This window comes from Vulpes vulpes, chromosome 2 (assembly GCF_048418805.1).
Source record: "Vulpes vulpes isolate BD-2025 chromosome 2, VulVul3, whole genome shotgun sequence".
NCBI classification, from domain to species: Eukaryota; Metazoa; Chordata; class Mammalia; order Carnivora; family Canidae; genus Vulpes; species Vulpes vulpes.
The window spans coordinates 114,557,530-114,573,048 of NC_132781.1; the positions used below are offsets into that span (position 1 = coordinate 114,557,530).

Sequence of the window (15,519 nt, forward strand, 5' to 3'; positions counted from 1 at the left end):
CCACAACCGTTTTTCACCCACCCACCTTCCCCCCAGCCAAGTGAGTTTTCACTGCATCCTCTTAGATACTGAGTAAGGCTCGTGGAAACAGAGTGCTTTGTAAACAGGTTCACTGGCACCCAAGACCAGCTCACTGTCCACCAGGGGACCGGTGGGTCCTTTGGAAAGGGGCAGATGGAGAGGGGAGATGTGGCAGTTGCTGCTACTGTGTGGTTGAGGTACCCGCAGCATCTGGGAGCTTGTCCGAAATCATCTTAGCCTCCACGCTTGCCCTATTAAATCCAAATGTATATTTTAATAAGATCCCCAGGTCACTTGTATGCACTTTAGCATTTGAGAACCACGCCCATAGACAACATAAGGACAGTCCCAGTGTTTGTGGAGAATCCACTTTTGACATCACTCTCTCAGATCGAATGATGACTGCCGTGCAAATTTTAGTATTTCTGGCTCACTTGAGGGACACAAAAACATCAGCAGAAAACTCACTTTAGTTCTATTCCCCTTTAAAAAACAAAAGGTTAAAAGATAAAGGAGTAGATTAATACTGGGGGAGCGGAGCTGAGGGCATGTGGAGAAACAAAATAAAGGGAGTGTCACAATTCCAAACCCAAGTAGAAACCTCTGATCTGCATCTCTTGCTCCTATTCTTCTCACTGTGGGATGGGAGCCCCTTATGGGAAGAAAGTATCTCATTTCACAAGTTTTTCATCTTTTATTTAAAACCCAAGCAGCAGAGGCTGCACAGGTGTCCTTCCGGGAATAGTGGTGGGTAGTTGATGGTATGATCTAATACTTGAGAGAACAGATGCCTGAGAAACCAAAAAGCCAATTTGAACTCCTAAATCTGTTGCTGTGTGTCATTGGTTGTCATTCCTGTCCTCTATGAGAACTACAAATGCCTAATCTTTCCCAGCCTACAGGGGCACGGTAAGATGAAGTTGAGCCTCCAGCCATCTATTGGAGGGAAAACAAAAACAGAACAAAACAACAGCGAAAAGAGAAGAGTGTCCTAGGGCTCTTCACCCTGCCCCCTTCTCCCCAGACCTGTTTGGTGACACTGTCCAGAGGAAGTGGCTCTAGTTACTGTCCCTAATGTCAGCTGAAGAAGCCAAAAGCACCCAAGGGGAGTTGCACTTCAGTTAAGCAGGAAAATCCTGGAGGCAGCAAATCTGCAAATATCCCATGGGAAGATGCCCCACGACACTGTTTCAGGGACAGTGATGAAGGTGAAGTATGAGAAGGAAGTGGAACACGTGAGATCCTGCCTGTGTCTTTCAAATTATCATTCATACCAAAACTCCAAAACAAGATGTGAAACACTTTCAATGTTAGAAGAGCTTGATGTAACTCCCTCTTAGTACATGGCAAAGGTCTTGGGATTTTCAGGGTTAATAATAGGTGTTATCTGCCTCTTTTCCCCTCTACCCACATAAAAGGTACAAGAGCTAAAAGGCAAGGCCATATGAATAATACACCTCTGAGCCTATATAGTAGGAGTCCCATCCTGGAAGCCCCATTTTCAAGCTCTGTGCATTAGTCCCCACTCCCCAATACCAAGTTAGTAATCCGAAATTCCTCCTCTACTCCACAGAAAGTAGATATCTGACTCACAGAAGAGAAAATGATATCTAAATCCAGAATTATACCAATACTTAAAAATTACAGAGAGGAAACTATTTCCCTACCCACTTTCTAAAGAAAATTCTGAAAAGAAAAAGAAAAAAAGAAAGAAAAGAAAGAAAAGAAAGAAAGAAAGAAAGAAAAGAAAGGGAAGGAAGGAAAAGAAAGAAGAAAGAAAGAAAGAAAGAAAGAAAGAAAGAAAAGAAAGAAAGAAAGAGAAAGAAAGAGAAAGAAAAGGAAGAAAGAAAGAAAGAAAGAAAGAAAGAAAGAAAGAAAGAAAAGAAAAGAAAGAAAGAGAAAGGAAGGAAGGAAGGAAAGAAAGAAAGAAAGAAAGAAAGAAAGAAAGAAAGAAAGAAAGAAAGAAAGAAAGAAAGAGAAAATTCTGTGTTTGCCTCCTGAGCTTCCAGGCCCACCTGTGGTGTGAGCCAGGGGAATGGGTAGAACTGGGAACATAGAACAATTTCTGTTAAAAAGTCAGAGCCGATGGAGAAGCAAGAAATGGATCTGGAAAGAGATATAAGGGTTAAAACAGAGAAAATCCCCCGTTAACTGAATTTCAAGAAAGAATACTCAGAATTTTTAGTGAGTAAAACCAGGGAATGAATGTGGTTGCCATGCTGTGTGGGAAGAGATTTTGTAAGTGATAATACAAGGAAAAAGTATTTAAAGACATTTTGCTGAGTCACATATGTAGAAATCTTCTTCTTTACTCCTGTACAAGGCTTCAGAATAGACAGTGTTTTTGATTCTTCTTTTTTTTTTCTAGATGTTGTACTGCTGGTTTTTTTGTTTTGTTTTGTTTTGTTTTGTTTTGTTTTGTTGTTGTTTTTTAATGATACCTAGGAGGGCTAAAAGTATCCCAGATTTACTTCAGTTAGATTAAAAAGAAGGAACGTTTCAGGGTTACATTTCCCACACTCTCATACCTCCCACTTCCTTCAGATAATATCTGGAACACCCTTGGCAAGGCACTCCAGGGGAGAAGATTATAGTCAAGCTCTTTACCTGTTCTTAGCTCTGGATCAGAGAAGGTTCAGTGTTTCTAAATTCCAGGAAAGATGCTTTTATGGAAATGAAGTCTGTGGGGGAAAGAAGTTCTGGAACTCCCCTCGTCCCCATATGATGGATGTCCTTAGATATTCAGGCCAATTTGGGATGACTCTGGGAACTTCCATGGTCTTATTTAGAAAAGCATATCGTCATGTAATTCAACAGTTTTTAAGGACACAAAGTTGCCTCAAAAGCAATTTGCCTTAAAAAAGATGTAGGTGTTTAGAAACATTCTCGGTTCATGATTAAATTGTCAGATTCCGAATGCTTCAGAGGTCAATCCTTGATTAGTTGTGCTAATGAATAATTACGAGAGTTGCTAAGTATACTTCTTACTGATTTCCCTGAGGCAGAGTGAGAGTGAAGTGCAGTTCTTAAGTGTACAATTTGATGAGTTTTCAAATATGTACACCCCTGTGATCAACATTTCCATCACTTCCTGCCTTCTTACAACCAGTCCCACTCACCACAAGCAACCACTACTCTGATTTCTTCACGTGTACTGTTTCCCGTCTTTTTGCAAGCTTCATACAAAGGGAATCAAACTGGATGTAAGATCTTGTGTATATCTTCTTTTGTTCAACACAATATTTTTGAGATTATTTAAAGCCACTACAAAGATTTTGTACAAGTCTTCTTCTAAACATATGCTTTCACTCCTCTTCAATAAATACCTTGGAGCGGAATAGCTGGATCATAGGGTAGGGAGGTAGCTAGTTACCTTCACTGAAAACAAAACAACTACCAGCTTTCCGAGGAAGGATATCATTTTACACTCCCACCTCCTCTCCCACCTCTGTTGTTGTCAGTCTTACCTCTAATAACCTTTCTAGGTGGAATATTCCATGGTGCTTTCCAGTTTGCTTTTTTTTTTTTTTTTTTTTTTTTTTTTTTTTTTTATGTCTGATGATGTGGAGCATTCTTTCAAGTGCTTGTGGATAATCACCTGTCTTCTTTGGAGGAGTGACTTGTTCAAGTCTTTGTCCATCTATTTATTGGGTTGTTTGCCTTTTTGTATTGATTCGTAGTTCTTTAGGTAATGTGGACACAAGGCTTTTTGTCAGAGGTATGTGCTGCAAACACCTGCTCCCAATCTATCACTTTTTAAATTTTTTTCTTAATATCTTAGGATGAGCGGAAGTTTTTAATTGGCTGTTCTTTTACAGTCGGTGTGTCTTGGGTCCTCTCTAGGAAATTGTGGCCTATTCCTAGTTTGCAGAGCTATTTGCCTTAGTTTGCTCTTAGAAGCTTTCTAGTTTTAACTTTTATGTGTGTAACTATTATGGTTAAATCTAAGGTATGGATTTTTTTTATGTTTAGATATATAATAAAATTAATTTTTGTATGTGGAGTAAGGTATTTTTCCCCCATAAATTTATCTATTTTTTCCAGAGCATTTGTTGAGAAGATCTTCCTGTCTTCATTGAACTGCCATGCATATTTATAAAACAATTAACTGAATGCACATGTGTGAGTCTATTTCTGGCTTTTCTATTCTGTTCCATTACTCTATTTGTCTATCCTTCTACCAGCATATACTGCCTTGGTTACTGCAGCTGTATAGAAAGTCTTGGTATCAGAAGATGTGAATTCTCCAAATTTGTACATTCTTTTTAAGATGGCCTTAGAAATGCTAGGTCTGTTGTGTTTTCAAAGAGGTTTTAGAATCAACTTGCCAAATTTCTATTTAAAAAATGCATTGGATTTTTAAAAATTATGATTGTATTAAATTTGTTGATCAATTTAAGGTAAACTGATGTCTTTTTTTTGAGCTGATGTATTTTTTTAATGAATCTTTCAATCCATAAACATTGCACATTTCTCCATTTATAGTTTTTAAGTTTATGTTGGCAATGTTTCAGTGTTTTCAGTTCAGAAGTCTTACAAGTTTTTGGAAAATATATTCATGAGTATTTCATTATTTTTGATACTATCATAAATTAAATTGTTTTAAAATTTTCAAATTTTCTAATTGTTTGCTTACAGTACATAGAAGTAACCACAAGTGATTTTTGTATCTTGAGACTCTAGGTTTACCAAGTTGTAATAGTTATTTTTCAGATTTTTTGATAATTTTCTATAAGCAATCAAGTCATCTGTGAATACTATTTATTTTGAAATCTACTTTCTGAAATTAATGTAGCCACCCCAGCTTTCTTATGCATACTTCTGCTAATATATCTTTATAAACATCTTATTTTCAACCTATCATTGTCTTTGTATTTAAAGTATGTTCTCTTATAGACAGCACAGAGTTGGGAGCCTGTTGTTTTTCCAGTCTGAAAGTTTCTTTTTTTAAAATATTTTATTTATTTACTTATTTGAGAGAGAGAGACAGACAGACAGACAGAGAGAGAGAGAGAGAGCACAGAAGCAAGGGGAGGGACAGAGAGAGAAGCAGACTCCCTGCTGAGCAGGGAGCCCAATGTGGGGCTTGATCCCAGGACTCTGAGATCATGACCTGAGCTGAAAGCAGATGTTTAACTGACTAAGCCTCCTGGGCACCCCTGAAAGTTTCTTTTAATTTACGTGTTTACTTTATGTTTCAGAAAATTACTGATATGGTTGGCTTTAAGTCTGCCCTCTTGCTACCCTGTTTCCCAGGTGTTCCATTTGGTTTTGTATTCCTCAGTTCCTCCTTTTCTCTCTTAATTTTGGCTAACCAAAAAAAGTATTTTAATACTCTATTTTATGTTTTCTATTGCCATTTTAGCTACATACTTTGTATTATTATTTGGCAGTTTCTCTAAGCTTTTCAGTATGCATCCTTAACTTATCATGATCTCTTTAGACATAATATGGTATTATTCCATGTATGATACAAAAGATTTATGATAGAAACATTCCACTCATCCCAACTTTTATACTGTAGTTATTTTATATTTTACATTTACATATGCAATAAAGCTCACCATGCACAATTATTTTTATTTTAAATAGTTCTCTTTCAAAGAATTAAAAGATGATCTTTCCATTTATCTAAAAATTTACCAGCACTCCATTCCTTCCTGTAGATCTGTATTTCTAACTTGTAATATCCACATAGCCAGGAGAATTTCCTTCAGCATTATCTTCTACAACACAGGTGTGCTGATAATAAGTTCTCTAAGCTTTCGTTTATCTGAAAATATATTAGTTTCATCCTCATTTTTTGAAAGATATTTTTTCTAGGTAGAATTCCAGACTTATGGTTTTTTTTTTTTCTTTTTACAACTTTGAATATGTTCTGCCATTGTTTTCTGACTTCCATTATTGATGCTGAAAAGTTATCCGTTATTCACTGTTGGTCCATATAGTAGTGTGTCCTTTTTCTCTGGCTACTTTAAGATTTTCCAATTATCTTTAGTTTTCAGCAGTGTGGCTATGATGTATATAGGTGTGGTTTTCTTTATATTTACCCTGGTTGGAGTCCACTGTTTGGAGCACCTTGGAACTGTAAGTCAATTTTTGTCATCAAATTTCAGACATTTTTGGCCATTATTTCTTCAAATATTTTTTCTTCTCCATTTTTACTCTCCTACTGCTTTGGGACTTCAATTAAATATGATAGACCATCTTATATTATCCCACAGGTCACTGAAGGTCTATTCAAATTTTTGTTTAAAATTTTTTTCTCGGGCAGTCCAGGTGGCTCAGTGGTTTAGTGCTGCCTTCAGCCCAGGGTGTGATCCTGAAGACCTGGGATTGAGTCCCACGCCAGGCTCCCTGCATGAATCCTGATTCTCCCTCTGCCTGTGACTCTGCCTCTCTCTCTCTCTCTCTCTCTCTGTGTGTGTGTGTGTGTGTGTGTGTGTGTCTCATGAATAAATAAATAAAATTTAAAAAGTAAAAATAAATTTTTTTTTCTCTGTCCTCGTCAGTTTGGATAATTTCTATTGATCTGTCTTCAAGGTGTGATGAAGCTCATTTCGGATGTTGTAATTTTTAGTTCTAGAATTTTTATCTGGCTCTTTTTTATAGTTTTCATTTATCTTCTGAGATATCTTATTGGTTCACTCATTATGGCCGAATTAGTAGTTGACAATTTTTTTACTCAAAGAGCCAGAAAGCAAATATTTTCAGCTAATAGACCAAATAGTCTCTGTTGCAACCACTCAACTCTGCCTTTATAGCACAAAAGCAGCCACAAACAAAACGTAAATGAATGAGTATGGGTTTGTTCCCATAAAACTTTCTTTATAAAAATAAATGGCAGCCAGTTGTCTGCTAATTCCAAAATCTTGGTCATTTTAGGGTCTGTTCCAATTGATTCCTTTTTACAAATGGGTCACATTTTCCTATTTCTTTACATGTCCAGAATTTTAAAAAACTTGCCAGATATTATGAATTACACATTTTGGAGAGTCTGGAATATGTTGTCTTCCTTTAAGAGTTATTGAACTCTGTTCTTACAGGCAGTTAAGTTGCTGGTTCCTCCTCCTATCTGTCAAGTTTGGTTTTAGTCTTTATAAAGGTGGGTCTGTTTGGGGGAGTATCCAAATTCCAGCCATGCCAGCATCCTAGAACTCTGATTTTTTTCCCTCCTCAGGTCAGTGAGACCATGGCTCTGCTTGGGTTCCACTTTGGTTCTACCTGGCAAGAAAGTGGCCATGAAGGAATCCATGGCAATGGTGGGGTTCACTTCATGTTTCCCTCTTCTTGAATCATAACAGACATTGCTACCAAATGCCTGAAAACACGTTTTGCACATTTTGTCTTGTTTTTAAGTTGTTTTCAGCAGGGGGGGAGGGTAAGTTTTGGTACCAAAATTTTGTCATGGCTGGAAGCAGAAGTCCTCATTGTTTTTTTTTCTTCCCTTCAATTATTTTATATAGCTCAGGGAATGTCCATTGCTCATAAGTTGCTCCTTTTTAAAAATTTGACTTTATGGATTAAGGTAATTTTAGGTTAACAACAAAACCAAACAAAAGCTACAGAGATTCTTCATATACTCCTGATTTCATTCATGCATAAATTCCCACATTATCATATTATCAACATCCCCCACCAGGTGGTACATTTGTTTCAGTTGATGAACCTACATTAACACATCATTATCACCTAGAGTCCACAATTTACATTAGGCTTCACTCTTGGTGTTGCACATTCTAAGGGTTTGGGCAAATGTATAGTGACATATATCCACCATTATAGTAACCTACAGAGTATTTTCACTGTCTCAAAAATCCTTTTACTCTGCCTATTATTCATCTTTCCCTCCTCCCTAACACTTGACAACCAGGATCTTTTTACTGTCTCTATATTTTTGTCTTTTCCAGAGTGTCATGTATCTGGGATAACACAGTATGTAGCATTTGAAATTGGCTTCTTTGACTCAGGAATATGCATTTAAGTTTCCTCCATGTCTTTTCATGGCTTGATAGCTCACTTCTTTTTAGCACTGAATATTTTATTGTCTGGATGAACCACAGTTTACTTATCCATTCACCTACTGAAAGACAGCTAAACATAGCTTCCAAGTTTTGGCAGTTATGAATAAAGCTACTAAAAACATCTGTGTGCAGATTTTTGTGTAGACATAACTTTTCGACTTCTTTGGGTAAATACCAAAAAGTGTGATTGCTGGATTGTACAGCAAGAGTGTGTTTAGTCTTGTAAGAAATTGTAAAACCCTCTTCCAAATAGGCTGTGCTATTTTGCATTCCCACCAGCAATATACGAATGTCCCTGTGGCTCCACATCCTTGCCAGCATTTGGTGTTCTGGTTCTTGGCCATTTTTAAAAGGTATGTAGTGGTATCTTGTTGTTGTTTAGTTTGCACTTCCCTGATAACATATGACGTGGAGTACCTTTTCATGTGCTCATTTGCCATCTATATATCTTCTTTGGTGAGGTAGCTGTTCGAGTCTTTGGTCTGTTTTAAAAACCAGGTTGTTGGGGGCCTGGGTGGCTCAGTCAGTTAAAGCATCTGTCTTCAGCTTGTGTCCTTATCTGGGGGTCCTGGGATCAAGCCCCACATTGGACTCTGCTCAGTGACGAGTCTGATTCTCTGTCTCCCTCTGCCCCTCCCCCCTGTATTCTCATTCTGTGCTCTCTCTCTCTCTCTCAAATAAATATATAAAATCTTTTAAAACATTAATTTAAAAAATCAGATTGTTCACTTTCTAATTGAGATTCAATACTTATTTGTATACTTTAGATAATAGCCCTTTAGCATATATACCTTTTGCAAATATTTTCTCCCAGTCTGTGGCTTGTTTTCACTGCCTTGGCAGTGTCTTTTGAGAGCAGACATTTTTTTCTTTTAATGAGGTTCACCTTCTCAGGTCTTTCTTTCATGGATTGTGCCTTTGGTGGGGGTGCATATAAAAAGTCATCATTAAATCCAAGGTCATCTAGACTTCTCTGATTTTCTAAAAGTTTTATAGTTTCACGTTTTACATTTAGGTCTGTGATCCATTTTGAGTTAATTTTTGTGAAGGATGTAAAGTCTGTGTCTGGATCCATTCCTTTCCATGTACATATCCAGTTGTTCCAGAATGATTTAATGAAAGGACTCCACTTGCTCCATGGTATTGCCTTTGGTTCCTTGCCAAAGATCTGTGACTATACTCATCTGGGTCTATTTCAGGACTCTCTCTTCTGTTATATTGGTCTATTTGTTTATTCTTTCACCAATACCACATTGTTTTGATTACAATCAAATCAATGATAGTAAATCTTGAAGTCAGGTAGTAGTGTAAGTCCTTCAACTTTGTTCTTCTTCAATATTGTGTTGGCTATTCTGGATTTTTTCCCCTTCATATAAACTTTAGAATCATTTTAGAATCAGAATTGACATCCACACAATAAGTTACTGGGAGTTTTACTGGAAATGCATTAAATCTATAAATCAGGGATGCCTGGGTGACTCAGAGGTTGAGTGTCTGCTTTTGGCTCAAGACCTGATCCCAGGGTCTGGGGATCAAGTCCTGCATCAGGCTTCCCGCAGGGAGCCTGCTTCTCTCTCTGCCCATGTCTCTGCCTCTCTTTCTGTGTCTCTCATTAATATATTTTAAAAAATCTTTTTTTAAAATATGTAGATCATGTTGAGAGGAAGTAATATAGTGGCAATATTGAATCTTCCTATCCATGAACGTGAAATATCTGTCCATTTATTGAGTTATTTGATTACTTTTGTCAGAGTTTTGTAGCCTTTCTCATATTGTCCTTATAGATATGTTGTTATAGTTATACCAAAGCACTTTATTGTGGTGCTGCTAATATAAATGGTATTGTGTTATTAAGGTCAATTTCCATTTGTTCCGTGCTGGTATGTAGCAAAGCAATTGACTTTTGTATATTAGCTTTGTATCCTGTAACCGTGCTAAAATTGCTTATTAGTGCCACAAGGGTTTTTGCCTTTTCTTTCAGACTGTCTATGTAGACAATCATGTCATCTGCAGAAAACCAAAAAGTTTTATTTCTTCCTCATCTGTACATCTTTTATTTCCTTTTCTTTTCTAATTGCATTAGCTAGGACTTCTAGCACCATGTTGAAAAGTGGTGATGAAAGGGAAGGAATATCCTTGCCTTGTTCTTTAATTTTTTAATTATTATTCATATCTTGTCTTAGCAATAGGTTTACCTTCTGATACTTAAAACATAGGTGGGTACTGATATACAAGTACCAATGAGTGGTACTGAGGATATGGACTGTAGAGAGAGATAACCTTTTGCAGAAGGATAAGGTTGAAGGTAAAAGTCAGCCCAGCCTCCATCTGAGGTGCCATTCTCCTTTCCTGGACAGAGGAAAAAAGGAAGGAAGAAGAACAGGCATCTATTCTGTGTCTATTATGTATGGGGTGCTCTGCAAGTTACCTTTGAATGTTATTTCATACAATCTTTAAAACAAACAATAAAATGATGATGATGATGATTATGCCCAGTTTACAGAAAAAGTGGGCAAACCTCAGGTAAGTAAAAGGAATGACACTATATACCTAGTAAGCTGGTAGAGCTAGGATCTAGAAGCCCATTTTCCTCCCCTTTTCACCATGCTACCTTTATTGCCTTATTAAGATGATTATATGATTACCAGTATTTATTGAGTATATATGTTACATATTCCTTTACAGTCACTGGCCCTTTGAGCCATTCAAATTATTTCTATTTAGTTCCTTCCTGGCCAGAGGTGGAGTGAGCTGTCCACACTCTCCTCATCTTCTGTTATTCAGGAGATCAGGAGTATCCTGAGTCTTGGATGAGGGTAGCCGTCAGTATGGCAAGATGCTGGGCACAGTGTAAGGACAGAGAGAGTGATGACTAATAAGCAATCAGTAGACTATCATCTGCCAGCAATGAGTGAAGCAACCAGCCTGGATTTGGTGCCTATACTGGTGAATGGAGAGGCTGTCAGTGCTTTCGCAGATTTTCCTGCTTCCTGTGATCCTTCCTATCCACTTTCTTTATCTAACCTGTGGCTTTTCCCTGAAAATCTAATCTCTTGAAGCAGGACTTATTGCAAGATACACAATGGATTCATTTTTCTCATTTGAGCAGTGCCTTTCCACCCACCTTAATAACTTGGGCATTTGGCCACTATTTCAGGTGTCCTTGGTGGGAAACCAGAGTCCATTTTGGAAGGGGCTGAGAAAAGGTCAAGTCTTTGTGGTATGAGAAGGAACTTGGTAAAGTCAGAGATGGGTAGGTGGGTGAAAAATACACATTTCTTACTTACACCCAGACTTTAGGTGAAGCACTTTACATATATTTCTCAAAAAGCAAAGCAAATAATTTATTATAGAAATTCTGACAATCCTTATTTCCTGAAAAGTATTTCTCACAGATGCATGTTGTCCCTCAATTAAACTTACATGGCTTTCCTCTCTTCCTTTTCTCATATCATTTGGTCCTCTTCTCTCTTTCCATACTTGCTCAGCATGAGGCATATTCAGAATAAAACCTCATTCATTTCTATTCATTTAGTTTGAATTATATTGTAATTTGGACAGGAACTTGATTGAAGTCAAATTTTGAACCATTTCTGATACAAAAGTTTCTAAAGGACAATGGCAACAGCCTAGGGTTCTCTCTGGGAAAATGTGGGGTACCCATAAACCTTTTAAATAAAGTGAAGAAATGTGTGATGAAATAATTACATGGTTAAGTATGTGAGTGTGTGACTGGAACCTCCTGAATTCCTAACATGCCTCTTTTTCTTTGCAGACTTCTGTGATAACCCACCAAACCTCAAACACGCCACATTCAAAGCTCTCACATACAAGACGGGCACGGTGTTAAATTGTGACTGTGAGAGGGGCTTCCGCAGAATAAGCAGCTACCTGCATTGTACAGGAAACTCTAGCCATGCTTCCTGGGAAAACAAATGTCAATGCAAAAGTATATGTAAGTGTTTCCTTTCGTTTACCGAGGGAAATATAAGAACTCTAACAAAGAGGGAAAGAGCTTCAGCTTTTGTTCACTCAGCCCTATAGATGAAAACTGGGCAGCCCAAACTCTACAATAACTCATCTTAGTGGTTTCTGGAAAATAATTCACTAAACAAATGTTTAAGAAATACTTCCCAGTTCCAAGGAGTGATCTAGGCACTCAGAATACCCAGCACTCAAAGAACTTATATTCTGCAGGGCTAAAGAGGGTACAGATGTTATACTAATAATTACTGAACAATTCAAAAATAAGTCTAATTCATGGCAATGTGAATGCACTTATTGACACTAAAGTATACATTAAAATGATTAATATTGTTTTACACTACATATATCTTATCACAATTTTTTAGAACTAAAAATTAAAAAGAAAAGTCAGAATGCACCTATATAAAGAATAAGAAAAATAATAGTAACCCCAGTGAGTATCTACCTGTAGGGCTGTATTAACTCTTTTGCATTTTGCTTTCCAAAGCTCACATCTCATACCACCTGTATGCTGACTGGTGACATAGACCTATCCTAACTCTACCTCCAGCAACACGGCAGCGTGAAATCCCAACAACTCCCCATGGCTCCTCTGTCCCCTCTCCTCTTTAGTGTCCATCTCCACAACCCTAAGGAAGAAGCTCTGGGCAGAAAAGTGGAGGCAGTGGGTGAGGCATTTCCTTCCCTGATGAGAGTAAAAAGGGAAAGGAAGCTCATGCTACTGAATTCCAGAGTCCTACCTATTACCAAAATTTTCACTCTGGCTGCCATGGGCTCTTTCAGGCATTTCTTTGGAGGTAAATATATGGTCAAGCAAGAAGTATTGTCAGTTCAGTGTCTTCCCAGCTCAGTGTCAGGAACTGACATTCCAGAGCATGAGGAATATTCCCCCAAACACCCCACTGTCCCCCAAATATTGCTGTCTCTTGTTCCAGTCCTGCAAGACCCTGGCTGGGCTTGGGAAAATCAAGAAGAATAACAAGCCCGTAGGCAGGTCAGTCTGGTATGTGGCAAGACCCCAAATCTGCATTAGGGAAGCAGAAAGGAAGAGAAGGCTATTCCTTTCAAATTTCTTCATTTCTGGATTTCAAAACCTGGCTTGAGAGCCCCGTGGCCCTCAATGTTGAATGTGATTGTAATCGGTGATGGACTAAGGGTCCTGAACCTCATTGTTGCTGGTGAGGCTGAGCAGAGAAGGCCACTTGCTCAGAGACTGTGGGTGGGTCACCTCGCTGGAGTGGAATGTTGAGGGAATGACCCCCGACGGGCTTTTGAAACCTAAGTTGATCTACTTTTGCTGGTGTATGCTCTTCTTTGAGTCCTGAAAGCCCAATTTCTCTACCAGGTGTTTTGTCCACTCTGTGATAGTGGAACACGGTGAAACGCGGTGGGTCCATTTGTCCTTTTGTTTCTTACCTCTGGAGATGGTGTCTGGGAGCCACCGTGAGTTTTGTTTCAGCCATGCCATGCATGGACTCCAAGGTCTGGAGATGGCTGCTCTGCTGAAGCACCCTGCTGCCTCTTTCCCCAGCAGAGCCTCCCCAGACTCTCAGCTAGAATCCCAAGCCCCTCGTGGCAGTGCCCATACTCAACTCCTTTGCCAAAGTCTTCACAGTAGAGAGGAGTGTGGTAGGAGGTTTCTCTTGTCCTTGCTTTAAGATTGAGTCCCTTCAACTTATAGATTAACTGCTTTAGGGAGGGAAGGGGAGAGAGTGGGTTCTGTGTCACCTCATTCCTCACTGCTATCATGCAAACACCCACACACCAGGGTGGCAGGTGGATGGCCAGAATGGAGTCCCTTTTGGGGAGACACACAAACACCAGAAAAATCTTTCAGTTCTTTTAGAAACATGTTGTAGGCCACACACATCATGCACAGGAATACTGTCAGGCCAGTGCTGGGCCAGGCGTGAACAGGTGCTGCTGAGAGCACCCTAAGGGCAGGGTGTGGTGTGGTTCCTCTTTGTAATTCCTGCACCCCGCTACTGCCTGGCATGTCACAGGCAGTGGAAAGGCACTCTTTTCGATAAAAATGAGTAGACAGAGAGGTTTTCTATTTTAAGCATATGTGAAGTTACTTGCTTCATTCTATCCATATTCTCTAGCCCCAGAGAACAGAAAAGGAAAAGTTACCACTAACCCTGAGGAACAGAAGGGAGAAAACCCCACAGAAATGCAGAGCCAAACGCCGCCCATGGACGAAGTTGACCTTGTAGGTAAGAGGTGAAGCTGAACGGCTGTCTGGCTGACTCCTAAGGGCCAACCCTTCTCTTGTAGGGATATTGTGTGTTCCGCAAAGTAGGAAAGTCTGTCCCACTATCCTCTTCTTTAAGGATATCAGGTAAACAGGAACTATTGTGTCATGGTCGTAGGCTGTAGTACAGCTCAGCATTTCAAGCCAACCTGGGCTCTGGACTTCCTTGGGTTTGGGAGCTGGCAGGAAAGAATTGAGCTCAATTTAATTCAATTCACGTGAACTGAATTCCAAGGCATATGTTGGGACTAACTATGCCCAGCACCGTAGCCAACTGTCTCTGCCCTCAAGGAAATGCTTGGTTTCACCCTTAAATACAAGACAATCAATGCCAGCAAAGCAATTTACTTAAAAATGTTTCTGATAAACAGGGCCCTAAACTACACTGTGCCAGGTCGGTGAGTATGAAAGCTGCAGACAAGCACCTCCTAGCTAGTGGGCTGTGGGTGAGTGAGCACCGTGGCCACCCAGCTGCTGTCGTGGCTCTAAAATGAATCACGTTGAAGTCAGGTCCTCACATCAGGAAGAAATAGAGCCCGTTAGGAAAACCTGAGCTTTGGGGCAACCCACTCACCTTTATAGGACCCTATTGTCCTATGTTAATTTTACTACCTTACCAAAAAACTTTACCATCTTGTATATAATTTCTTTTGAATCCCACAACCCAGTGAGTCAGGGAGCAGGATCATGACTTCGATTTACTGAAGAAAATGAGACACAGAGAAGTTTAAAAGACTTGGCTAAACTTGCATTTAGGAGTAAGACCTCAGGTCTCCTGAAATATACGAAGGATCTTTCTACTGATTACTTGTTTCAGATTAATTTTAAATTATTTGCAGCTTCCATTATTAAAAAAAAAAAAAAAGACCAATCCAGGGGCACTGTTTGCAATATGATGTTTTTATGTTGTACCTCCAACCGGGGGCTGAATGGCATTTCAAAACACATTCAATTGTTCGTTTTTCTCTCTTTTTCCCATATTCCTCTGAACAGTTATTTCAAAGTTTCTCAGAAGGTCAATGTTTATTGTCCTTATTCAAGAGACAACCACTGGTTCTGGCCACAGATCTTCTTAACGGGATGTTTTCATTTGAAAGAAGCAAGCATAATTTAAACAGGTTCAGACCACTATGGATTTTATTGGCTGTAAAAAGAAATTTTATTCTGAGACGAAAACACCAGTTCAGTCATGATTTGCAAGGTGTTACACTAGAGAAAACCACTTGGGGCAGG

At 38.9% G+C, this 15,519-nt stretch overlaps 1 protein-coding gene across 1 annotated transcript in view; it reads left to right on the forward strand.

Annotated features, from left to right (window-relative positions):
* IL2RA (interleukin 2 receptor subunit alpha) overlaps positions 1-15,519 on the forward strand; it is a 53,604-nt gene that overhangs the window by 27,043 nt on the left and 11,042 nt on the right. Inside the window, exons 2-3 of the mRNA XM_026016827.2 lie at positions 11,821-12,000; positions 14,138-14,248. Of these exons, the coding sequence (XP_025872612.1) occupies positions 11,821-12,000; positions 14,138-14,248 (291 nt within the window). The remainder of the gene's footprint in view (positions 1-11,820; positions 12,001-14,137; positions 14,249-15,519) is intronic.